Source organism: Dermacentor variabilis, chromosome 1 (assembly GCF_050947875.1).
Source record: "Dermacentor variabilis isolate Ectoservices chromosome 1, ASM5094787v1, whole genome shotgun sequence".
Classification (NCBI taxonomy): Eukaryota; Metazoa; Arthropoda; class Arachnida; order Ixodida; family Ixodidae; genus Dermacentor; species Dermacentor variabilis.
Window position 1 is genome coordinate 10676953 of NC_134568.1, and position 24847 is coordinate 10701799.

At 48.0% G+C, this 24847-nt stretch overlaps 1 protein-coding gene across 1 annotated transcript; it reads left to right on the forward strand.

The window, feature by feature from the left end:
* Positions 1 to 618: 618 nt before the first annotated feature.
* On the forward strand, positions 619 to 21808 carry LOC142570068 (uncharacterized). The gene is made up of 4 exons (XM_075678640.1): positions 619 to 689; positions 10994 to 11173; positions 11658 to 12020; positions 20892 to 21808. Exons 2-4 carry the CDS (start codon positions 10997 to 10999, stop codon positions 21660 to 21662), a joined length of 1311 nt encoding a protein of 436 aa, XP_075534755.1. The 5' UTR covers positions 619 to 689; positions 10994 to 10996; the 3' UTR covers positions 21663 to 21808.
* Positions 21809 to 24847: the final 3039 nt, after the last annotated feature.

Here is a 24847-nt window from a genome sequence, read left to right on the forward strand (position 1 = left end):
ACTAAAATAAATTATCATTGCAGCAGCGGCGTACTTGCTGAAGGAATAGAAATGGTGCCCTACAGCCTGCAAGAAGTAAAACTCAAGCTTCAAACAATCAACGTGTCATCTCATCTCGAGATGTTCTTCGTATTTGGTCATATTTGGTTCTCCGTAGTGGCCGCAACATTTTCTTCGGATGCTTTCACACGCATGCTTCCTTCGCAGCACGAAAATGATGAGTAAATGAGGCCTACCGCAGTTCTGATTTGAACGACGACGAAAAAAAGGAGGCCTAAAGCTGCGCGTGACCGAAACGACAGCCAAAACCACACAAATGGGGACTCGGCTTGTTTCTGCTCGCGACCGCCTCTTTGTATGGCTCCATAATATCATCATCATTATGTTGCTAATATTATTAGCAACATAATGAAGCGCTCCTTGTAGGTTATTTATTTTTAATGTTGGATTATAGTTTATTCAACTGAAGTAATGGACCTGGACGTAGGCAATATTGTCTTCCTCTTTTTTTATTTTTCAACGAAATTGGCGCTCGTGTTGGTGAATGCGAAGAAGAATTTGCTACTACTGCGCCATTACTGGCGGGCACGCTGTTCCCAGAACGTGCAGCGTGCTGCAGCGGCTTAGCACTGCTTCCTGCACGCGGTGTCGCAACTGGGCCCAGTCACCGGTTTTTGACGTCGCCAAACGTAAGTCTTGTCCTCTGCTACGTCTTGTCCTGCCTTCGAGTCGGTTCTCGGTAGCCAGTTATACAGCTCCGCTACCCGAAGCTCTTTGTATCCAGCTAAATAAAACGAATCTTGGCCATTGGGACCCCGACGACCGCCATATTTGAGAAATAACTTCGAAATCGACAACAACTTGTCTGCTAGGAGAGATAAGCTTCGGTGCTCGGTTAAATAAGGAGCTTTGTAGCCATTATGCGTGCCGCTCCGACGTGTAATACGCGGAGTACTTCCGAGGGTAAATGAAATGCGAACACTACGCCGCCGTGGCGGCGTAGTGGCTTTGCCGTTGCGCGGCTAAGCCTGAGAGCGCGGGAACACATTCCAAGCACGGCGGCCGCATTCCGGTAGGGTGCGAAATGCGAAAACGCCCGTGTAGCGTAAATTGGGCGAAAGTTCAAGAACTCGAGGTGGTCGAAATTAATCCGGATACACCCACTGCGGTGTGTCTCCTAATTGTATCGTCATTTTGGCACGCAAACCGTAAGATATTCTTGTAAGAAAACGCCAGCAGTGTAAAGTGTGTTCGACGGATACCAAATGACACAGAGCGGGCCGACTCGCCCCGCAGGACCAGTGGCTATGGCGTTGCGCTACTAAGCTCAATGTCGCGTTGGTTTGCACTCTGTCGTCCTTTTCTGGTGTGTCATATCGTGGTTGTTGGTTGCACTCAGCGCACAACGTGATGATCGAACAGCAACTAGCCCAATTTCGCGCTATACTCAATGCGCCCTTTCAGTATAAGTAACTTTTGAAAGTAATCCGTAGTGTTGTATTACAACGTTACCGATTCGATTACTGACCACGCCTTAGCCCTCAAATGAAGCCGGAACGCATAAAAGCCTTCACGCCGAGATTTCACTCTGGAGAACCCTAGGTGGCCGGTAATAAGCTGGATCCAGGCATTACGACGTCACTAACGCAAGCAATAGTTTTCGGTTACCGAAGTTAATCGTTGAGATAATTTTGCGTTTTTGCTGCCCGAAAGCTGCTCTAGGAAATCTGCCATGTTATACTTGTCTTAACACGAGCAGCTTTCAACTCATGTTTCGTGAAGGACTGAATAGCGTTTGCCTCGTTTCTATGGTCAAAAAGCTAATATTTATCTGTCTACAGGGAGAATATGAACTGATTTCTCATCCTGATGCAGATTGCGCTAACCTGTTAGCGTATTTTTTTCAGCGAACACTTTCATAAATCTTTAAAGGTTGCCTGTGGCAACCTTTAAATAATTCTGGTTCATGAGCTAGTCTACTCGAAGCGGCGGACAATACTTGCAAAAAAATTGAGATGCAAAATCGACTAATTATTAAGAATTCACTAATGAAGTCTTTAACTAATTACATTATGGCCTATATTGCAATTTACAAATTATAGCCATGGAGTTCGCAAGCCGAATCCCGCTTGGAACAAATTTTCAAAATCACACCAGTGTCGAGATATAAATTCCCGAACTTTGCGGAGTAATACATTGGCGTTCCAGTTAACTTGTTAACAAAACGTCGTTTCACGCACTGAAGTACACAAGTAACTGGAACGCCAATGCATTTCTCCGCAAAGTTCGGGAATTTATATCTCGAGACTGGTGTCGTCCTTAGAATTCGTTCCAAGTGGATCCGCCTTGCGAAGTCCATTACTAGAATTTGTAAATTGCAATATGGGTCATAAGATAATTAGCTAAAAAGCTAATTAGTGAATTCTTGGTAATTAGTCGATTTTGGTAATTAGTCGAGCATATTGTTTTGTGCAAGTTGTGTCCGCCGCTTCGAGTAGACCGCCTCATAAACTAGAATCGAGCTATGTGCCAAAGGCAACCTTTACAAAATTTTGAAAGTGTTCGCTGAAACACCCTGTATATCTGCGCCGTTGAATTTTTGAACCTGTACATGTGCACTCTGTTGCACGCTGTGGAGACGGCCTCTGCTTGTAGCCACCCAGCCATGAGACTGGCAATTCTTCAAGCGACAAGGTTTGCTTATCCGCGCTGGTACATGTTAGACTTAATCTATCCTGCGTTTTCAGCCTCAAATTTTCCTAAATGTAGGGCTTTCGCTTCATCTTCAACGCTGGGTAAAACCGTCGGGTCATTTTTCATCAAATATCGGATTTTCTTGAGATGCCACGCTTATAATCCGTCAAGCAAAATGTATCCTTAAATATGGACCGCAACAACCCATTTCTGTGCAGAAGCTTTCCATTAAAATTGCACTGATGTTGCTTTTAACCAGAACAGCTGCTTTAACAATTGACGGGCGCATCCCTGCCACTGATCGCAAAGAGGGTTCAGGGTATGCGATTTACACGCAGTTTATTTGTGTTGCAAACTTTCCTTCCTATATTTCACTTGCGTTCCCCTCCCTGCCCATTTGTAAATTTTTTTTTGGTAAGGTACGCGTAGAAAGCAAACTTCGTTCATAAATCGTACCACGGTTGGCGTGTCAATGACACTATCCTTTTAGACAGCGTGCTGATTGATCCCCCTCGCAGCAAACTTAAACTGCGATGATACTTAGAAGCCTCCACACAGGTCACAAGGCTAAATGGCCAACTGAAACGTAATAGCAGGAACCTCTAAAGCAATCATGCAATCCGGCAGCGTCGTTGTGCGTCAACCATTTTCCCGTTGCTATAGAAGCTGAAGCACGTGCGCACCTCATAATTTATAAACTGATGGGAGCGTCCAGGTAGTTTCGTGCATTTAGCGCCGAACACTAATGTAAAAAGTCGAAGTTTCGCACGAAAGGCGAAGCTTAGCTTGCGACAGCAAAGTAATAGACAGCTGTACAAACTGGGATAGTAGTGTTATCAGCCGTATATACTTGCAAACATTCGCTTAGTAACGAAATTGAGAACCATGGTGTTAGGGTGCACAGGCAAACATGAACACATCACACTCGATGAGCGCACACACTCAATGTAAAGACGCTGGCATGAGGAAGCGCGTCAGCAGCACCGCGCAAGGTGACCTTCATGCTGTCTATCGCTTCAACGCAAAATGAGCGTTGTGAACGCAGCACGCACAAAGGTACGAGTCGTCGGTGCACCTAGACGGTGCCGCGGAGTAGCGAGAGAAGTGACCTTCGTGCGGTCTATCGCTTCAACGCAGACACAGCGGCGAGTACGCAGCATGCACGAAGGTATGAGCCATCTAAGCACCTAGACTCTGCCCTCAACGCAGATCGGTTTCAAGATGTGGCCCGCGCGGCCGCGGAATACGCAGTACAACGCCGCCCCCCTCCCTTCCCTCCCCCGGAACATAGCGCAGGACGGAAGACGGCGTGCTTCTTTCCAGCTTTCCAACCTCTTGCGCGTGCGAGATTGAGACACGATTGGCGGCTCTCTTGCACGCTTTCACTCGCACATACAGTATGCGGCGCGCGGCGACGGTGTTATCCCCCTTGGACTTTATGCGGAACATCACTTCCACAGCGACGCCGACGGCAAAAATGTGCCTATAGAGTGCCCATACAATTGCTATCGCAATAAAACGTCGCACGCAAACGCGGCGTGGTTGCGTGCGTTCACGTGAATACCCGGGCCACTTTATGCGTGTGCTTGAAAAAGGTGATGTATCCTATCATAATTATTAGCAACCATTGCGACGTATTATTTCGCCGGAATTGTTACTTCGAGATTTTCAATTTATTTACATCTTTACAAAACATTACAGTGACGGAAGTGCTGCGCCAATTGCGCCAAACTGCGCTGTAAGGGAAATCCGGCTACAGCATGTGCAAAATTGTTGTTTATGGCAGGTATTGCGCCAGGCCTGCGCCGACCCGCACCCGCTCCGAATTCGGAATACATATTTTGCGCGCGAGAGAAGGCGCCGCGCATCAAGCCACCCTTCTTGGCGACTCACCCTCGCACGCTTTCCATCACAGCTACATCATATAGACCTAACGATGTTTGCAAACGGTAGGCACCATCGATACATTCTATAGTATTCTAGGGGGGCGGCGAGGGGGGGAACGCATCGGAGGCACCCTAGAATTCTAGGTCCCGTAGCGCCGCGTAGGTTCAGCCCACATTCACCACTCCCGCTTGCGCTTTATATATATTTTTATTTTTTGAGGGGGGGGCGGAGGGGGGGATGTGACGAAGCCACGATTTGATTATGAGGCATGCGGTAATGTGGAGCTCCCCCATAATTTTGACTACCTGGGCTTCTTTGACGTGCACCCAATGCTCGTTCTTGCATTTCACCCCCATCGAAATACGGCCGAACGAGACAGTAGTCCTGTCTCGCTGACCACCGCAATAATGACGACCGACGATGCCGGCGGTCTGGCCGTAGCTCGTCAATGTACGCTCATTTTTGACAGCGCGATTACAATCGACTTAAGTGAACTGGTTTTCTCTCTTGGCGGTGTGAATAGCAAACGAAACGTAGTAGACGCAAGCCAACCGAGCGGATTCGCTGATCGGCGTTTGCTTTCCATTTGCGAGACGAAACGCCGTCGGGTCGTTGTGGCGATCACGCCAGTGGTTTAGCGCTAGGCGCTGCTTTACGAAGCACTCACACAGTTGATCAACTGTTCTTATATTAAGTATACTACTTCATGTGAAAAACAAATTGTATAAGATTTCTGTGTCGCCGTGAGTGCCAATAGAAGCGATCGCCTGGGCTGGGTGATATAGGACCGGCGAGGTAACGGCCATACAGCGATGCAATCTTAGCTGTTGACCTCGGTCATCCGATCGCTCCAACTATGTACCAACTGTACGTTTTATTTCGCGCACGGAAATTCATTAACACGTATAGGAGCTTTGGTGACATACACGCTGTAATTTATGCAGCTGTGACCATGCTGCCTGCGTACGTGAACATGTGATAGACATCTATACTGCAGGTGGCTCAATTCCTTGAAATTAAAATAAATTATTTATTGTAGCGAAGAATAGGAACACTATAGTGGGCCATCCTCTCCAGCGTTTTCTGGTGAGTCAAGCTCTCCAGCGCTGTTCTTGGGGAACGCCGTTCGTGCTGACAGTCCGTGCCTTGCGCAGACGGTGGGTCCAATCACTGGTGCCTAATAAACACCTTTACAAGTGGTGTAGGTTGCTTCGGGCCTACAACGTCAACCCTGGAACTTGGATCCCGTACCTTACGCTTAACCATGTCTGAAGATGCATCCCAGCAAGCGCCTCCTACTCCATCCCAGCAAGCGCCTCCTCAGTCGGTCCTGTGCTTTGGTGTGCCTCGCCACAGGGGACCCGCCATTTTCGGCGGCGCGGACTACACCGATGTCGAAGGCTGGCTGACGACGTATGAAAGGGTAAGCGCCAACAAACGGGACGATCCCGCAAGACTGAGCAACGTGCTCTATCTCGCCAGTGTCACCAGTCTGTGGTACAACAACCATGAGACTGACTTTCCGACGTTAGTCCTCGTTCAAGGCCTCTTGAATGGCTGTGTTTGGTCGCCCTGCCGTGCGCAAGCTGCGAGCGGAATCGCGTTTGCGAGAACATGAACAGCATCCGGGTGAATAATTTACCAGCTACATTGAAGATATACTCAACTTGTGTAAAAGAAAGTCAATGCGACGATATCGGAGATTTACAAAATCATAAGTGTCTTCAAAGGGATAGAGGACGACGCTTTCAACATGGTACTTGCCAAAAATCCTCACTCCATGACAGACATCATCGCTCTATGCCAAAGCTACGTGCTCATGTCCTGCAATGAAATCTCAGACGCTGTTGCCCTACTGTCTCCATGTGACCGCTTTCTCACTCACGAACGTCTGCTGCTGCCTTTTGAGACAGTGAACGTCACAGAGGGCTACATCACCATTTTCGTTGGCAACCCGTTTTCATACCGGCGTGTTACTGGTTCGAGGGGAATGTCTTGGCAATATAGAAGCGATAGAAGATGTGCAAGTTATGGACGTGCCCAGTAACAATTACTGTGCTAGTTCCAGTGCGCTCAGGGGTGTTCCTACGTCTTACCTACCCCCAGTGATGTGTTCGGTTCTTCTATTGCCCATGCCCTTACATCGGTCCAGTGATTTCAGCTTTCGTGTTTTCTAGAAGAATTTCATTCTTCTTTCGACGTAGGGCAATATTCCCTGGGCCGGACGCCAACTGTCACACATTGCATCGATACTGGCCCGCAGCCGCCATGGCGCCAACGTAGGTATAGCGCTCCTCCTGCAGAACGTCATGTAATCAGCGAACAAGTCGACGACATGCCTCGCCGCAAGGTGATACGACCTTCCATCTGTTCATGGGCACCCCCTGTCGTCCTAGTTACGAAGAAAGATGGTTCTGTGCGGTTTTGTGTAGCTGCCGCGGCCTCAACAACATCACTTGCAAGGACGTCTACCCTCTCCCGCGCATAGATGACGCTATTGACGGTCTACAAGGCGCAGAATTCTTTTCATCTCTAGATTTGCGCTAGGGTATTGGCAAGTACCCATGGCAGACACCGATCAGCTGAAGAGAGCTTTTGTCACACCCGACGGCTTATACTAATTTAACGTAAGGCCTTTTCACATTGTAATGCGCCCGCAACTTTTGAGCACATGATGGACACAATTCTGCTGGGCTTGAAGTGGCACACGTGCTTGTGCTGTCTTGACGACATTGTTTTTGCTCCTGACTTCACCGCGCACCTTCAACGGCTCCCGTCTGTTTTCGTGTTTAACAAACGCAGGGCTACAACTGCACCTCAAGAAATGCCGATTTGCTGCTCCGCAGTTGACAATTCTAGGTTGCGTCGTATTCAAGGATGGAATTCTCTTTGATCCAGCCAAACTTCGGTCCGTCGCCGAATTGCCTAAGCCAACGTCCATAAAAGAATTGCGCAGTTTCATTGGTCTGGGTTCCTACTTCAAACGCTTCATTCGCAGTTTCGCCGTGATCATATCGCCCCTGACGAAGCTACATAGGAGCAACGGGCCCCTTACTTTGTAGTACTCTGAGTGTGACGAGGCCTTCACAAAGTTCCGTCGTTTGCTGACGTCTCCGCCAATTTTGCGCCATTATGACCAGACAGCCCCTACGAAGGTGCACAAAGATGCCAGCGATGTTGACTTCGGCGCTGTTCTTGCCCAGCGCAAACAGGGGTTTCCTGTATATGTCGTGGATTATGCAAATCGTACGCTTACGAAAGCGGAGTCCAATTACGCTGTGACAGAAAAAGAATGCCTGGCCATCAACTGGGCTCTCACCAAGTTCTGGCCTACTTTGTAAGGCCGTCTATTTGATGTAGTCACGGACCACCATGCACTGTTTGTGGTCATCCTTGAAATATTCCTCAGGCCGTCTTGCTCTATGGGTACTTCGGCAGCAGGACTACGATATCCGCGTGCTGTACCGCAGCGGACGCCAGCATTCTCACGTCGACGCCCATTCGCGCTTTCCCTTGTCTGAGGACAATGCCAGCAGCTAGCTATCCCACCTTACAATTTCTTCGCTCGACTTCAGCACCATCGCGTCTGAGCAGCGCAAGGACCTATTGGATTACCTCTCCTATAGCCTTGCTTTCTGGTTCATCAGCACCACCATCCACTAGCACGCTGCGTCGTCAAGCCCACCATTTCCCTATTCGCAACAGCCTGCTTCAACAATGCAATTATAATCCCGACGGGCACCAGTGGTTACTAGTAGTACCTCGCAGTCTCCGTTCCGACATATGCGCACCTTTCTACGCCGATCCACTGTGTGCACACTCGGGCGTATTCAAAACTGATCATAGCCTTCGAAGGCGGTACTTCTTGCGTGGCATGTACAGCTACGTTCAGAAGTTCGTTCGCGCTCCCCCGACTGTCAGCGCCGGAAATCTCCACCCCTCCTCTCGCCAGCCGGTCTACAACCTTTACCTCGTCCTACCTGGCCGTTTGGGCGCGTCAGCGTCAACTTGTATGGGCCCCTTTCCCTGACATCGGCTGGAAATCGCTGGGCCATTGTGGCGGTTGACCACCTCATGCGATACGCCGAAACTGCAGCCCTCCCAGCAGCTACAGCGTGCGATGTTGCCTCCTTCCTGCTTCATCGATTCATCCTGCGTCATGAACCACCTGAGGAACTGCTCAGCGATCGCGGACGTGTCTTCCTATTCAAAGTAGATGAAGTGATCCTTAAAGAGGGCCACGTTGTTCATCGTACAACTACAGCGTACCGTCCTCAATCAAACCATTGACCTTACAGAACGCCTGAAGCGTACGCTCGGCAAAATGCTTGCAATATATGTCGCCTCCGACCACACAAATCGCGACGTCATTTTGCCCTTCGTAACCTATGCGTAGAACACCGCTACTCTGAGCACCACCGGCTTTTCACCCCTTTTCTTACTATACGGTAGGCACCTGTCGCGCACCATCGACACCATTCTACCATACCTCGTGAATCTGTGTACCAATTTCTGCCACGGCAAGACATGCTAAAGAGTGCCGCGATCTCACACGGGCCTTTACCTCCAATGACCACTAGCGTCAGAAGAGCACTCGCGGTGACATCACCTCTGCACCCACCTTCCTTCCTGGGGCGCATGTCTGGCTTTCCTTCCGCTGCCTCTGAGATATCTTCAAAACTGACCAAGTATGAAGGGCCATACTGTATCGTTGAGCGCGCATCCCCCATTAACTACGTGATCGAAACCATTGAACTGTGTTCGCACATGCGCCGTCGTGGACGAGACATGGTCAACGTCGAACGCCTGAACCCGTACTATGATCCACTCATAGTGAACAGGTGTCAGCTAGCCGGACGGCTACCTTTTCGTTCCCGACGGTAATTGTAGCGAAGAGGAACACTATAGTGGGCCATTCTCTCCAATGCTTTCTAGTGGGTCAAGCTCTTTAGCGCTGTTCTCGAAGAACGCCGCTCGTGCTGAGAGACCGTGCCCTGCGCTGACGGTGGGCTTAACCGCTGGTGTCTATTACACGCCTTTAAATTGTTAAAATTATTTATTGGAATGCTGAATTAACTGTATTTTAGGATTAAGTATGCGCTTATCTTCATCTTTTTATACAACAACAATAAGATGGTACAGGAGTTTAAGAAAAAATACTTGCATATTAGTATAAGACGTATTACATGCAATGTTTCAGAAAGCACTAACCTATACAGAGCTTCTCCTTGCACCAGAAAAGTAAGTTAGTGCTACGAAGCATTCTTTTCTTTCTACAAACAGCAAATTTTCTGCTCCGGAGGCATACATTTATGCTCCAAATTGCGATTTTCCTGCTCTGAAAGCTGCTTCAAAAGGCCAAGTGCCGCTTCCATCACTGAAAATATGACATGCTTGAATTATTTGTATTTCATGTTCTTGCCGAGACAAGCTTGTACGCCTGTGGCTGCTTGGAAGAGCTCGGATTTAAGTTAAATGTCTCCTACTGTTACTCTCGCTTGAGTTGAACAAAACACGCTGTCCTTTATTTAAAATCCCTCCATGGTTTTTCTGTTTCAATAGAATCTTCACGGCCACTGAGCCACACCACAACAGCGACTCAGTGACTAGATATGGCATTCTGCACCAGGTCACGAGTTCTATACCCCCGTCTCGACGGCAGCGTTTCGATGGGGGTGGAATGCAAAAACACTCTCGCAGTTACAGTTAGGGGCACGTTAAAAAATCAGGGTTGAGCCGTCAGCACATGACTCAAGGGTTGTTTTTTTGAGGCGTCAAACTTAATCGAATAATCGATTCCAAATGACAAAAGCCCTGCCTGTTGTACTAGGTCCATACCACACGTAGATCTGTGTTTGGGTACCAAACTCGTGGGTTTTATGTAAATGGGAATAGCATTCGTGGCATTGTCGGACCAGTTGTCTTTCCGGCTGCCCAGCTATGCCACCAAATACATGATCCCGAAGGTTGTGCAGTCTAAGATCTATTCCGTTCACATGGGTATGTGCCCTCTTCAATGAACCTCTTTGACGGCAACTTGGCTCAATGTGCATGTGCCACAGGGTATGCGCGTGCTTCACAGCAGCGCCTCCAGATGATGCAGTGTGTCGAGAGGGAAGCGCGAGAGAATAGCGCTGCCATAGCACACGCCTAATGAATGAGGCGTATCAGCTATTCGCATACTTGGACAGCCATCTTTGACAATCTGTGCCCAAATTTTGTTCTCTGTGTGATGCTGGGAATCAGTGAGACCGAGATAAGAACGCATCACATACCTGGATAATCTTACGGGAAACGTCGACCGACTAATAATTTCGTGCTGGATAATTCTGCTCTTGAATTAGGCTCTAAACGTTGCTGGTGTTTTAGGCTCTAGCCACCATGTTGCTCCGACATCTCTGACACTTTCTAGGTCATGGAGGTGGAGGTATTCAGGTTCCTGAAGTTTGCCGAAGAGCAGTTCGAGGACGACCTGGAGTTGCTCGAGAGGGCCGCCTTTGTCGCCCGAGATGTAATGAAGATGCCTTTACTGCTCGACCCATGCACGCAGGAAAACGAAGGAGGTGCCCGCTGCTGGATGTTGACTCACGCGGTAACTCATTCCGTCACTTCAACCACGTCCACGCAGAAAAGTGAAGCGTGCGCATCCTACACAGCACACACAAGCTACAACCCAGTGGTTTATTGCTTGAAATTCATGTTCTTCCGCAAAAACGCTTGTCGCAGTGATTTCGCCCACTAGGCACCAGATGTCGTTCTTCTGCTCCTTGTCTGTGCAGATCAGCGAAAAAGGAACTTTACACACATATAAAGCATATAACTAATACATGTTTTATATTATTTATACAAATAACACATATATATTGACATACATATACATAGGACAGACTGCACCTGCACAAAACAGCTCCCGGAGTAGCTAAGCGATAAGGCAGGCAAGACAATGAGAACTGTTCACATACGACACTTTACATATGCCGAAACACATTGTACGAGTTTGAGCCGTGAAGCGAGCCAGTTCACTTCATATCTGGAGGCAGCTCTTACAAACTTTATCGCCGTTGCGCGCGATGCAGGAAGAGCTGAACGAGCTCCTGAACCCCTTCGGAATTGACTTTGACGAACTGCGCGAAGGGAGCCTAGACTTCAACATGATCCATGACGATCCCATGGCTCCGTATGACCCCAGAGCCGCGGTGCTCTTCCTGGCTACATTGTGGTTTCTGCGCGAGCACCGCTGTATCTCGGGCGTCAGCCTCAACGTGTCAGTGCTGGAGCGTTTCCGCCCGGTGCAGTTCCTGAAACACATCACGTTCTCCAAGCGGGTCGTCACGGCCCACCTGACCGGCGTCGAGGGAATCGAAATGCCGTTCGAAGTGTGCCCCCTGGTTCGATTGCTCGACAAAACGGAGCTGCTTACGCATGTCAGCCTCGACAAGGTGAGCTTTATAAAGGCACGCTTTTTCGAGGCATGATGAAGGACGTGCCGATAATTTAGTCATCTTTACGCGGCACAATGGTGTGACAGCGCTGATAAGGCACCCGCCGTGGTTGTTCAGAGGCTATGACGGAATGCTGCTGAGCAGGGTGCCGCGGCATCGTTTGATTCCCAGCATTCCAAATAATTCGAAACTCACATTCACATATTATTCTAACTTTTCTAACCTTTGTTTGCCCCTCTGCAGTCTTGTAAGACGATCAGGTAAGGAAGGCTCTCGGCTGTGTGTGGTAAGGTTAGACTAGAGTCCAAAATATATAGAGCATTGAGGTGCCTTATGGCTCGTTTGTTTGCTGGCTTGGCCGTGGCCCCACGGGCGTCTCAAGGGCCAATTTTACCAAACCACTCGTGCGACACGTATCTGATGACACCCCGCGGTGGCTAAGTGGCTGTGGCGTCACGCTGCTGATCGCGGGTTGTATACACGACCACGGAGGCCGCATTCCGTTTGGGGTGCAATGCAAAAACGTTCGTGCGCCGTTCTTCGGATGCACGTTGCATACACTCAGGTTGTCGGAATCAATTCGGAGACACCACTCATTATGGCGTCCCCGATAAATAGTGTTCGGTGTTTTCAGTATTTGTTTTTCTTCGAATTCGGGGTTCAAGTGGCTGAGGAGTTCTATAGAGATTTATACAGTACCAGTGGCACAAACGATGATAATGGAAGAAGGAATAGTTTAGAGGAATGTGACATCCAACAAGTAACGCCGGATGAAGTAAAGAAAGCCTTGGGAGCTATCCAAAGGAGGAAGGCAGCTGGGGAGGATCAGGTTAGAGCAGATTTGTTGAACGAGGGTGGGCAGATTGCTCTAGAAAAACTGGCCACCCTGTGCACTCTTAGGCAAAGTTACACCCTTTGGAGTGCCTCTTCTGCCACACAACGACAATCGTCAGCTGCCTTGAAGCGTTTCCTTTCTTTAATGCTGCGAGCCCGGTACTTTCCAGTAACGAACGGCATGCGCGTTATCAGCATGATAGCATTCCCGACAGGAAAGTAGCGGGTGCGGCGTTTTCAAGAAAGGAAACGCATCAAGGCAGATAACGATTATTGTTGTGTGGCAGAAGGGGCACTCCAAAGGGTGTAACTTTGCCTAAGAGTGTATATGCAATGCTTCATGACCTCGAGCGTACCGAAATCTTGGAAAAAGACAACATAATCTTAATCCATAAGAAAGGGGACGCCAAAGACTTGAAAAATTATAGACTGATCAGCTTACTGTCTGTTGCCAACAAAGTATCTACTAAGGTAATCGCAAATAGAATCAGGAACAGCTTACACTTCTGTCAAGCAAAGGACCAGGCAGGACTTCGTAAAGCCTACTGAACAATAGACCATATTCACACAATCAATTAGGTGATAGAGAAATGTGCGGAATATAACCAACCCTTATATGTAGCCTTTATTCATTATGAGAAAGCGTTTGATTCAGACGAAACCTCAGATGTCATGGAGGCATTAAGGAATCAGGGCGTAGACGAGCCGTATATAAATATACTGAAAGATATCTACAGCGGCTCCACAGCCACCGTAGTCCTCCATAAAGAAAGCAACAAAATCCCAATAAATAAAGACGTCAGGCATGGAGATACGATTTCTCCAATGCTATTCACAGCGTGTTTACAGGAGGAAATCAGAGACCTGGAGTAGGAAGAATTGGGGATAAGAGTTAATGGAAAATACCTTAGTAAGTTGCGATTCGCTGATGATATTGCCTTGCTTTGTAACTCAGGGGACCAATTGTAATGCATGTTCACTTAACTGGAGAGGCAAAGTAGAAGGGTGGGTCTAAAAATTAATCAGCAGAAAACTAAAGTAATGTTTAACAGTCTCGGAAGAGAACAGCAGTTTACGATAGGTAGGGAGGTACTGGAAGGGGTAAGGAAATGCATGTACTTAGGGCAGATAGTGACCGCGGATCCGTATCATGAGACTGAAATAATCAGAAGAATAATAATTGGCTGGGGTGCCTTTGGCAGGCATTCTCAGATCATGAACAGCAAGTTGCCATTATCCCTCAAGAGAAAAGCGTATAACAGCTGTGTCTTACCAGTACTCACCTACGGGGCAGAAAGGTCGAGGCTTACGAAAAGTGTTCTACTAAACTGAGGACGACACAGCGAGCATTGGAAAGATGAATGATGGGTCTAACGTTAAAGGTGCATGTGAAGAGAGCAGATTGGGTGAGGGAACAAACGCGAGTTAGTGACATCTTAGTTGAAATCAAGAAAAAGAAATGGGAATGGGCAGGGCATGTAATGAGGAGGGAGGATAACCGATGGTCATTAAGGGTTACGGACTGGGAAGGGAAGAGAAGGGAAGCGTAGCAGGGGTGGCAGAAAGTTAGGTGGGCGAATGAGATTAAGAAGCTTGCAGGGACAACATGGCCACAATTAGCACATCAGCGGGATAGTTGGAGAAGTATGGGAGAGGCCTTTGCCCTGCAGTGGGCTTAGCCAGGACGATGATGATTATGATGATGATAATGATGATGATGAGTGTTTATTTCTGCCCCCTTCGAGCTGGTGTTTTTCGGTGTCTGATTTCAATGGCGGAGATAAATCGGTATTTATCGCCGCTTGCTTTGTAAATCGACTGTATAATTACTGCAAAAATATAACGCTCCTCAAATGACACAACCTTATTTAGCAGATTCCAAACACACTGCACAATTCTTTATTAACCAACTATGGAAAATACAAATTAAACGCTACGCTTCCAGGAGCATGAAAGTAATACATAAAGTTGTTGAAAAAGATGGGCATGTACATTGTGAGAGAATTGTCAACCATCAGAGCATGCTCCTTACGGCTCGGGAAACGCAGTCCAGAAAACGCACGTTTACGTTTTCGTTCCACACTCGGATGACACGAAAATTTAGGGAAGTTTTTGACAAGACCGCCCATTCTTTGCTGAGCACTCGCCAGATACTTCCAAGGCCAACTTCCCAGAGAGAACTTTGTAGAGTAGATATGGAGTGTAACGAAGAGGTATAGTCGCTGTGGGAGCGCAAAGATCCGGTGAACGGATCCATCAGGGCAGTGGTATCTTGATTGCTATGCCGGTTGTGATCAGCATCATCATCCTAAGCCTATTTTTGACCACTGCAGGACGAAGGCCTGTCCCTGCCACCTCCAATTACCCCTGTCCTGCGCCAACCGATTCCAACTTGCGCCTGCGAATTTCCTAATTTCATCACCCCACCTAGTCTTCTGTCGACCTCGACGGAGCTTCCCTTCTCTTGGCACCCATACTGTAAACCTAATGGTCCACCGCTTATCTAACCTACGCATTACATGGTTCGCCGAGCTCCATTTGTTTCTCCTAATGCCAATAAGAATATCGGCTATCCCGGTAAGCTCTCTCATCCACACCGCTCTCTTCCAGTCTGTTAACGTTATGCCTAACATTCTTCGTTCCATCGCTCTTTGCGCGGTCCTTGTTCTCGAACTTTCTTGTCAATCTCCAAATTTGTGCTCCATATGTTAGCACCGGTAGCATGCGTTAATTGTACACCTTTCTTTTCAATGATAGTGGTAAGCTACCAGTCAGGAGCTGACAATGTCTGCCGGATGTGCTGCAACCCATCTTTATTCTTTGTAAATTTCCTTCTGATTATCAGTGAGTATTTTACCTAGGTAAACGTACTCCTTCACAGACTCTAGAGGCTGACTGGTGATCCTGAACTCTTGTTTCTTTGCCCGGTTATTGATCATTATCTTTGTCTTCTCCATATTAATCTTCAACCCCCCTCTTATATTCTCTCTGCTAAGGTCCTCAATCATCTGTTGTAACTCATCCTCAGTGTTGCTGAACAGGACAATGGCATCTGCAAATCGAACGTTACTGAGATTTTCGCCGTTGATCCTCACTCCTACGCCTTCCCAGTTTAATAGATTGAATACTTCTTCCAAACATGCAGTGAATAGCATTGGAGAGATTGTGTCTCCCTGTCTGACCCCTTTCTTTATAGGTATCTTCCTACTTGTGGAGAATCAAGGTAGCCGTGGAATCTTCTCACATAGTTTCCAAACTATTTACGTAAGCGTCCTGTACTCCTTGATTATGTAATGCATGCATGAATGCTGGTATCTCTACTCAATGAAATGTCATTTCCTTATCCATGAAAGCCATGTAGAGAGGTTGTTCGTACTCTGCGGATTTCTCGATGACGTGATTGATGACGGGCATGTGATCCGTTGTTGAGTATCCCTTCCTGATGCCAGCCTGTTCTCTTCGCTTACTGAAGTCTAGTGTTGTCTTTATTCAATTGCAGGTTATCGTGGTGAATATTTCATACAATACGGGAAGTAAGCTAATGGGCCTATAATTTTTCAATTCTTTAACATCTCCGTTTTTGTAGATTTCTATAATGTTCGTATTCTTCCAGTTCTCTGGGACCCTTGAAGTCGATAGACAGTTCGTTTAAAGGGTCACTAGTCTTCCAAGCATTATGTATCCTCCATCTTCGATTAAATCGACTGGTAGTCCATCTTCTCCTGCCCCTTTTCCCCGTTTCATGTCTTGCAAGGCTCTTCTAATTTCAGCGCTAGTTGTAGAAGGAGCCTCTGTACCCTCTTCACTACTGCCTCGAATGGAGGTGTCGTGGCTGCTCTGGGTACTGTACAGGTCAGTATGGAATTCTTCTGCTGCTTTTACTATATATATTCGAATCTGCTGATGATGTTACCCTGTTTATCTTTCAAGGCTTGCATCTTGGTTTGCCCGATGCCAGGCTTCCTTCTCATTGATTTGAGGCTGCGTCCATTTTTTACTTCTTCGTCAGTCTTTCTCACGTTATAATTTCGAATATCCCTTATTTTGTCCTTGTTGATTACTTTTGACAGTTCCGATATTCTATCTGATTTCTTGAGTTGGACATTTTCATTCTTTGTCGTTTCTTTATGAGGTCTTTCGTTACTTGCGAGAGCTTACCTACTGGCTGCTGTGGTACTTTACCTCCTAATTGAACTGCTGCTTCTGAAGCCAGTCTAGTCAAGCTTTCGTTCATTACCTCTATGTCGTTTTCATCCCTCTGTTCTAAGCCTGAATATTTGTTTGTAAGCACCAGCCTGAATTGGACTGCTTCCACCCTTACTGCATCTAGCTTGGCCAGTTTCTTCTTGACAAATTTAATCTCCCCATTCATATTGAGGGGAATCCTAGACCTCACTAACCTATGATCTCTGCACTTTACCCCACCTAACTCTTCCACATCCTGCACTATGCTTGGACCGGCAGAAAGTATGAAATCTATTTGATTTCTCTTTTCACCATTAGTGCTTTTCCAGTTCCACATTCTGCTGCTACGCTTTCTAAACAATGTGTTCGTTATTCGCTGCTTATTTATTTCCGCGAATTCTAACAACATTTCTTCTCTAGTGTTCCTATATGAATGCCGTAGTTGCCAATTGCTTGTTCACCAACCTGCGTTTTCCCCACTTTTGCACTGAAGTCGCCCATGACTACGGTATATTGCATTTGCACTTTTCTCATCGCTAATTCAACACCTTCATAAAACTGTTCTATTTCATCATCAACGTGACTTTAGGTTAGAGCGTAGGTTTGTATTACATTATTCTATACCTCCTATTTCGTTTTATTATAACTACTGCTACCCCCTCATTAACGCTGTAGAATTCATCAGTGTTGCCCGCTATGTCCTTATGGATTAGGAATCCTACTCCGTATTGCTTCTTATTTGGGAGTCCTCCATACTGCAGGACGTGGCCATTAGTAACCACTTTATAAGCCTGACTAGTTCTAACCTCACTAAGGCCAATGATATCGCACACAATGCCTGATAGCTCTTCAAATAGTCCTGCTAAGCTGCCTTCACTCGAGAGGGTTCGTGTGTTTAACGTAGCCAGGTTCAGTTTGCAGTGGCGGCATGTCCGGGTCTTAGCACCCTCTGCTGCCCTTACATGTCTGATGGCCGCCTTTGTGAGACGCTCCGCAGCTGCTGGAGACTAAGGGCCATTGGATGATTATGCTCTTCGGCACGAGGCCGCGGCTTCGACTTGCGTCCACGGTGGCCGATTTCTTATAATCAATGCACGAAAAAAAGCGCCCGCTTTGCAGCTGTAGCCCCCCCCCCCCCCCCCCAATCAGAGCAACCGAATAAATCAAAAATAGAGAAGCTGTATACGTGACTTCTCACAACCTTCAGAAGTACTAAGTGGGTCTGCTTACTAGCTCACTGCCTTTGTTCGAACTGAGCAGTCCATTCTAGAACGGTCATGACTGGCCAGAAAAACAATATAAGAGTGAACATTTCCTTCGTCGGAACTGTTTGGATCGCACCGCTGGTACGATCTGTTGGGAACTCGGCGCTGACGCCCGTGGTTGTACCTGGGTCGCAAGCCCCAAGGGTAGCGTTGGCCTGGCGGCCTGGGGTACAACTGGAAGCATCCGAAGGTCCCGGCAAAGCATGAGTCGACTGGTAACAACGAAACAACTTGTTTATTTTAACATCGCAAAGAGTTGGCGGTCAGGTTTGACCGAAGTAGAGAGACGGGAGAGCACTTCACTCAACAGAAGAAATCGGAGCCCTCTTTTTGGCGTCCGGGGGCAGCTGTTTTTATACTCTCGCAGTTGAGGGCAAGAAGGAACCCCTCAAAAGACGAGCACGTGAATGTACAATGGGCTAATGGTGACGCACACTGTCGTAGCGATGCCGTAGCACCATGTCGAGCACGATCTCGTAGCACCCTGTCGTGGCGCTGCCGGTCGGACACAATGACTGTAATGAGAGGATGATCCCTAGGCGGACGCATCGCCGCAGTCGCGCCTGGAAACACCTGGCGATGAGTGTTGCGGCGACGACGATCGGGCCAAAATGTCTGCCGCCCCGCCGCAGTCGCGCCGGCAAAACCACGTGTCGCAGGCGAAACGCAACAGAACCCATTGTAGTGGCACACTCCTATCGTGTAGCAAAAACAAAAAGATTGTGAGGCAATGCAAAAGGCTAAGAAAGCAACCAGGTGAAATCATTTCTGCCGTGCTATCGACGGCCTCATATGGCTGTATGCTTGGACGAAAGCGAATTCGCATTTTGTTTCTGACAAACCAGACAAGTAACAGTGCCCAGCGTTGTACAGAACGGTCAAGACCATGAAATGCGATCTTGCTGCGAAATTTCTGCAGAAGCAATGCAGCGACAAGCGCAAACTCATTTTTAAAGCTTTAAGTTAAATTGCGGAGTTTTACGTGACAAAACCCCGATCTGATTATGAGGCACGTCGTAGTGGGAGACTCCACAATAATTTGAACCACCTTGGGTTCTTTAACGTGCACCTAAATCTAACTACATGGGTGTTTTCGACCCCATTGAAATGAGGCCGCCGTGACCAGGTTTTGATCCCGTGACCACGTGCTTAGCAACCCAACACCACACTAAGCAACCACGGCAGGTGTTTCCTTTTTAAAGCTTTCTTTGGCGAAAAGGCCGCTGGTCACTGTGTACACAAAGCATAAAACAGCAAAGAGTGATGTGGAAGAAAGCACATACAAATTAGCCGCATTTTTATCACTCTACAACGCCCACACTCGTCTAGAAATAACCTCAGCATTCATGTAAACACGGTCGCGTTGGAGCGAGAAATTGAGGATTATCTGGGATTATTGTGGGCACTCATTTCTTTCCTCTGTGCCTGACTTGCAATGTGTACTCGGCGGAGAGGTGTGGCTTCTGCAAATCGAGCTCATGCTCTCGCAGGCCACCAATGAAGTGGCTTTCTTATCAGAGACACACAGAGGGGCCACCGTCCCTAGCGACCCACTGCGATATATACGTGCAAGCTGGATTACGCAGTGGCTGATGCGACAGGTGGTTTCCATGTAACCCTGCCGCAACCACGTAGAAATTGGCGAGAATGGTACAAAAAAAATTCCCGCAACTTCTTACAATAAATTAAACAGCCTATCTGTAATTATCGAACAACGCGGCGGCGGTGGCCGCACATAGACGAAGGCCAATTGCAAAATCCTTCTTGCACTTAGATTTAGGCGCACGTCAAATGAATCCTACATGTAGTCAAAACTAATACGTAGCCCTCCACTACAGGTTGCGTCATAATCAGACCGCGCTTTTTGCAAGTGCAAAGCGTTTATTAGTCACCGGCGTTTGGGACCGACCGTTAGCGCAGAGCACGGACTCTCAACACGAGCGGCATTCACGAGCAAAAGCGCTGAAGCGGACGACGCACTATGTCGTTCCAGTGCTTCTCTACGCAAGCAATACTTCAGAATTATGTTTTATCCGTAATGGAGGCTGAGACCCAACAGAATAAAAAGCGATGAACCGCTGTTAAATATAACGCTAAAGTTCATGCTTTCAGTTACCGAAACGGGATGAATCACAGCGAAACCTCAATATTTCTCTGCATTGTAATAATCCTGACATTATTTGCCACGATTAATAATTGTTTATCGTTTAGGCGGTCTGAAAGGTTAAAAGAACGTGCTGCTGGGCGTGTTCGTTCGTACTCCCAAATATTAACAAGCGCACATTTCAAGGCAAAATGTATAAGCGTAGCGCAGGTCTGGAAATGTAGAGGTGATACCAGAGAAAGCGGCATGCTGGTTGGTTGCTCATGCGTAAGCTGCATCAGCTTCATACCGCATTTTCCTAAGCGCTAGAGAAAGCAACGTCGTGCAAGTGGTTTATCGTTTTTCGGGAAAACCCATTCCTCGGGAAAACATGACCGTACATGCAACATCTAACGTTGACGTGGAGCCCGACTTTCGTCACGTATGACGCCTCATGACCTCTATTGTTTCTTGGCAACTTCGATTGCCTTTGAACTGCAGGTCACACTAATGGAAGCTGAAGGGACCTGTCTGTCTTCGCTGGTGCTTACCAACCCCGGACTCGACTGTTTGGCCCTTCGGAACGTAACCATGAAGGACTCCGTTCTGGCCAGACTCGCGCAGGAGTTCAAGGAGCACCGCCGACCGCGAGAGTTTGAACTGCGAGGGAGGATCCGCTACGGTGCAACGCGCACAGAACTGGTCTCGAGGCTGCTGGACAGCTCCTTGCAAATTCTAAGCCTCGACATCACGTGCGACCTGAGCCAGCTGTTCGAGAAGCTGAAGGACAACACGCAGCTGATGGAGCTCGAGCTCGGACGCTGTTGCCCAGTCGGCGTCTTCCTAGACACACTAGCTTCTACTCTGGCCCAAAACGTGACCCTGCGACTCCTCACTCTGAGCCTCGACATGACGTGGATGTCGGCCGAGAGTTGCTCCTGGAAGCACTTGGGAGACCTGGTTGAGAGCAGCCGCGGGCTAGAAACACTGTGTCTCCGCGATTCGGACCTGGGAATGCACGCTGTGCACCCCATAAGCGAGGCCATGAAAACCAACGAGAAACTACAAACGCTGAACCTGATGGGCTGCGGATTCTCCTGCGCCGACGCCCTGTTGTTCGTGCGGGCCCTTTCCCAAAACGCTTCACCTTGTATGAAAGTGAAACTCGGCGTCTTAACGGGAAAAGACTGCGAATATAGCCAGCTTTTGCGAGAGATCCTGGCTGGTGGATTGCTCAGTCGCGTTGAGTGGATTTTCAGCAACACCTCGTAGACAGGTTTTTCAGGCCTTCGCATCGTGTGAGGAGACGCAGGCTACGTCACTAGCCACCTGCTACCTTCCACTCGGCTGGCTCGGAGCCATTCACCGACCCTCGGGCACATGCATCAATGCCAGTTTGCGTGAGCGCAAAAATAAAGTCGGCAATGTTGCTTCAGGTGGGTTTCTCTCCCTTCATTGTAAACAGCATCAGTGGTCCCCTGCCATTCAATCAACAACCATTACTGGTGAAAGTAAACGCGACCCTCACTAGACTTAGAAGCTGAGCAGATTTCTGCCCTGGGGGTATCCTATATCATTAGGCCGTCTTTGGCTCTGTCTGATAAATACGAACTTTTGCGCCTGCCTTGAGATATCACTAAAATTTTCATCTTAATCGTTTAACATGTCCTCGTGGCTGGGATTCGTGATGGCTGAGTGTGCAAGTACAACCTGCTTTTCGGTAGTAAAACACTGGGGTGCGATCGGAGATGGTTGTTCGGCGCGTTCGTTCGGTTACCGGCGCGCGCGATTCGCCTACTCCGCGCCGACGTCGCCAGCCGCGGGGCACCGCCCCGTTTTTGGGGACGTCAAAATGACGACACGCTCCTGTCAATCATCCGCCCACCGAGCATTTCGTCCGAACGCGACGGGAGTTGAGAAGTTTGGAGCGATCATACGGCTTCGCATGGCGCGTCTGGTGGATTGGATTGGATCCAACAGGCGGCCTTTTCGGCTGCAGAATGGCACGTTTGAATCCAATCCATAGTTTAATTCTAGAAAATGGCGCTTCCGTTGAAAACTTAGGTTGTTGCGCTGGCGTTTCTAGAGGAAAGAGGAGAGCGGGTGGCGGTGCGAAACGCGTTTGAAGAAATGGCAGAAAGTGAATTCCGGCGTTGTTTTTGTTTCTCGAAACAAATAATTCGTCGGTTGTGCAGAAAAATCGACATCATCATCGGTGTCAGCGAGCCACTGGGATGTTGTCGCTGCCTCTTGAAAAGTGCGCCACTCTTCCCGTCGTTTTTTTGTTTCTTTTTCCTTCTCGCTGTGCGCGACACCACCTAGGGACGACGCAAAGAACCTAATAGTTATAAATTGCAGTAGTCACACATACTACTATTTGAAAACGTGTTTGGGCTTGAGAAGAAAAAATACATTTCTTTAGATAAAGATTTCATTCATTTGGAAGACGAGAAACATTTGGCTTTTTAGTATACTGTTTGCAAGCAGACGACAAACGACGGAGGTAAACTTCCGGGGAGGTCACCGCTTCCTGATTGGCTGCTCTCTCCGCCCCGCTGTCATAAATTTTGCATACTGCAACTTTGTGACGTTGCAGCAACTGAACAGAACGCGTATCGAACAAAATATCTCCGATCGCGCCCCTTTTGGAAGTTAGCGCCGTGTGCCTCCTTGTGTGCATTCTTTTCTCCTGTCGTTTAATCCCGCTATAGCAATACATCTTCAAGCTAGCCCAAAGGCTTTGGCGTTGTGCTGCTGAGATGGAGGTCGCTGGTTTAATCCCACCCGCGGTGGCGGCATATTGATGGGGGCGAAAGGCAAAACAACGAAGAAGAAAAAACGTTGGTAAGTAATCCAGAATCCTACTGAGGCGTTCTTAACATACCTGTCATTGTTAATGCAACACTAGAATTAAATACCGAGACTGAGCGGTGTTAGATACGGGGCCGTTTCCTGAGCCTACTTCGAGTTCCCCAGACCACATGGAATCGCACCACAGCTAGTAAAGGAGCGCAGAAACACGGATACCACATTCCTGAGGCCCGACACGTGCAAACAAGTTGGCGGACCCCACTTCGTGTGCAGCCGGTGGAGCTATTCACTGCTTGGCTCTTCCCGAAAGTAAAGCGAGAGCCTGGCACTGGTGGCGGGTAAAGTGGGTCCCGAAGCAAGACGGCTGTAATGCGCCGTGACAACCTGACGGCGTCGCCCCCATCCCTCTATGGTGACGGCGCATTGCAAGTCAGCAAGGCAAGACCTCAGGGAGAAGAAAGCCCTCGGACAAACATTCGAGCAGCGACTCTCTTCGCCGGGTGTGACTCCATCGCACGGGCGCCTACCATTGGCAGAAAATGGCGTCACCTGAGCGGGCTCTCCCATTGGCCGAACGTGACGTGTCTGATCGACACCGAAGGGCTTAAACGACGCAGGCCGAGAGCAGCAGGAGAGCAATTCCTAGAGAATTCCTAGAGCATTCCTAGAGCATTCCTCGATCCTTCTCTTTCGAGCTTCTTGCCGCGGGCCGCAGCATCCGAGTTGCTGCCGGCCCGTAATGACTCTAAGACTGTTAATTGACTCTCACTGTCAATAATGTAAATAAACCTCCCAAGTTTAACATCCCGAAGTCCTCCTCAACTCTTACAGCGGCCGTTCGTTTACGTACGTACATTGCGCGCAACCAAAACGCATAAATTTATAGCGTTCGTATACGTGAGACGCATGAAGTTTGTCTGAGCATGCACATGTAGATCACGCGATATCTTTGCGTATGCAGAGCTTCTACGCACGTGAAAATAGATAGTTTGTACTGTCTGCAAATAAATTCTGGAATAGACCTTCACGAACAACGCTGCGTGCTATAAGACATGGTGTAACTCGCTACTTATTTCTGTTTCATTTCCTCATTCTTTCTTCAAGCGAGTTGTATAAGATAGCAGAGTTACTCGCATAGTTAGTCCAACATAATTGAATTCAACTTCAAATGGCCGCTAATTAGCTCTGGTAGTTAGCATGAACGAGTTAAGTCTTCACTTGATGACGAAACAAAGAAAAAGCTGTGTTGTCTACGCTGCACAGGATCTGTACTTAACCCCCCGCATATTAAACCAAGCATCGGCAGAGCCGAAATTCACTCGTACTATGAAGCACGGATACTTGAATTGCTGATTAAAAAGAATGGCTTTAAAATAAAGCCGAATATAGCACTAAATATTTCTTACATCATGTGATAACAAGGTGGCACCTGAGGATTACTCTTACATGTCGCCTGTTTACATGTAACGAAGGTAGAATAGCTCCTAGCGGGAGTGTATTATGCAATTATGGAAGCTAATAGTCCCCCATTTTAAATTTACATTCCCGGCAATATTATTCGCTCGAATTCGATAGCAATGTACGTCTGAGTGGCTCTTCGAGATTCAAGAGTGTGATGGAATGGCTAGCGGTGTGTACAAGAATAC